This window comes from Malurus melanocephalus, unplaced genomic scaffold, assembly GCF_030028575.1.
Source record: "Malurus melanocephalus ecotype Western Australia unplaced genomic scaffold, MMel_1.1 scaffold_617, whole genome shotgun sequence".
Taxonomy (NCBI): Eukaryota; Metazoa; Chordata; class Aves; order Passeriformes; family Maluridae; genus Malurus; species Malurus melanocephalus.
Window position 1 is genome coordinate 22,725 of NW_026623849.1, and position 1,078 is coordinate 23,802.

General features: G+C 54.9%; 1 protein-coding gene across 2 annotated transcripts in view; it reads left to right on the forward strand.

Annotated features, from left to right (window-relative positions):
• The window catches only part of HNF1B (HNF1 homeobox B), a 23,085-nt gene extending 22,228 nt beyond the window's left edge, over positions 1 to 857 (forward strand). For both annotated transcript variants that reach the window (XM_057383259.1, XM_057383260.1), the window contains exon 9: positions 239 to 857. In XM_057383259.1, the coding sequence (XP_057239242.1) occupies positions 239 to 259 (21 nt within the window). In that variant the 3' untranslated portion in view covers positions 260 to 857. The remainder of the gene's footprint in view (positions 1 to 238) is intronic.
• Positions 858 to 1,078: the final 221 nt, after the last annotated feature.

Consider the following 1,078-nt stretch of genomic DNA (forward strand, 5'->3'; position numbering starts at 1 on the left):
GAGCTCAGCCTCACGCCTGGCTGCTCCTGGGCTGCGTGGCACCACCTCTGCAGCAGCCTGGGCACAGACAGACCCTTTTTTTTTTATTATTCCTGTTGGGAGGGGGTGGCAATAGCTGKCTCAGAAAGCATTTTCCCATTGCCTCCCCATCGGGGCAGCACCAAGGTCACGGGGAAGTGCAGGAGGTGACACCTCTTTCCCCTGCCGCTCACTGCGCTGCTCTCTCTCCTCTCCCCAGTGTCCCCTGCAAGCCTGGTGATGCTCTACACCTCGCTGCTTTTGCACATAGCAACGGGATCTCATTTTCCACGACATGCCGGCGGCGAGCTGCGCGCAGAGCCCGGGAGCCGCCCGCCGGAGCGGAGCGCAGCCCAGCAGCGAGGAGCCGCACACGGAGCCGGGGCTCGGGGCTCCGCGCCCGCCGGGACCGCCCGGACCCGCCTCTCCTTCCCTCCACRCAGTATTTCCAAGATTGGTCTCGGGGATGTTTTTTTTTTCTGAAGTGTTCGCCGTCCAAGAGGCTCTCCCGAGGAGCGAGGAACGGGCTGTGYTGGGAAGTGGCAGGAGGGGAAGATGGACCATGTTTGAGTTAAACTCCTGCACTCGGCGGACGGAGAGGGACCGGGGTCTGTTACGTGGCGTTTGGAGGGAGGAGTTGCATGTGTTGTTGAACTGAGCCAATTAAACTGTAAATATAGGTACAGTCTGCTCCATCCTCCCCTCTCCCCACTCCTATACATACAGATTTATATAAAAAAAGAAGTAAATTTTGTCCAATGGATGTAAACTACTGTAATTAAGTGCAATCCCCCCATCTGTATATATTGGTCCTGAATATCTTCTCTTTTTCCTTTTTTTTTGTTATGGTAAAGGTCAGAGCTGAGGATGGTTTTGGTTTTGTATTTTTSTTTTTCCTTTAAATGAGTTAATTCCAATGCTGACAAAGACACTGGGCTCTGGTGGGCAGGAGGACAGGCAGACACGTGTCCCCTGCACGGTGACATCCCAAGTGAAGGAAGGGCACAGGGAGAGCTGAGTGGAGCCCTGGCAGGACCTGGATGATCCATGTGGGGACAAC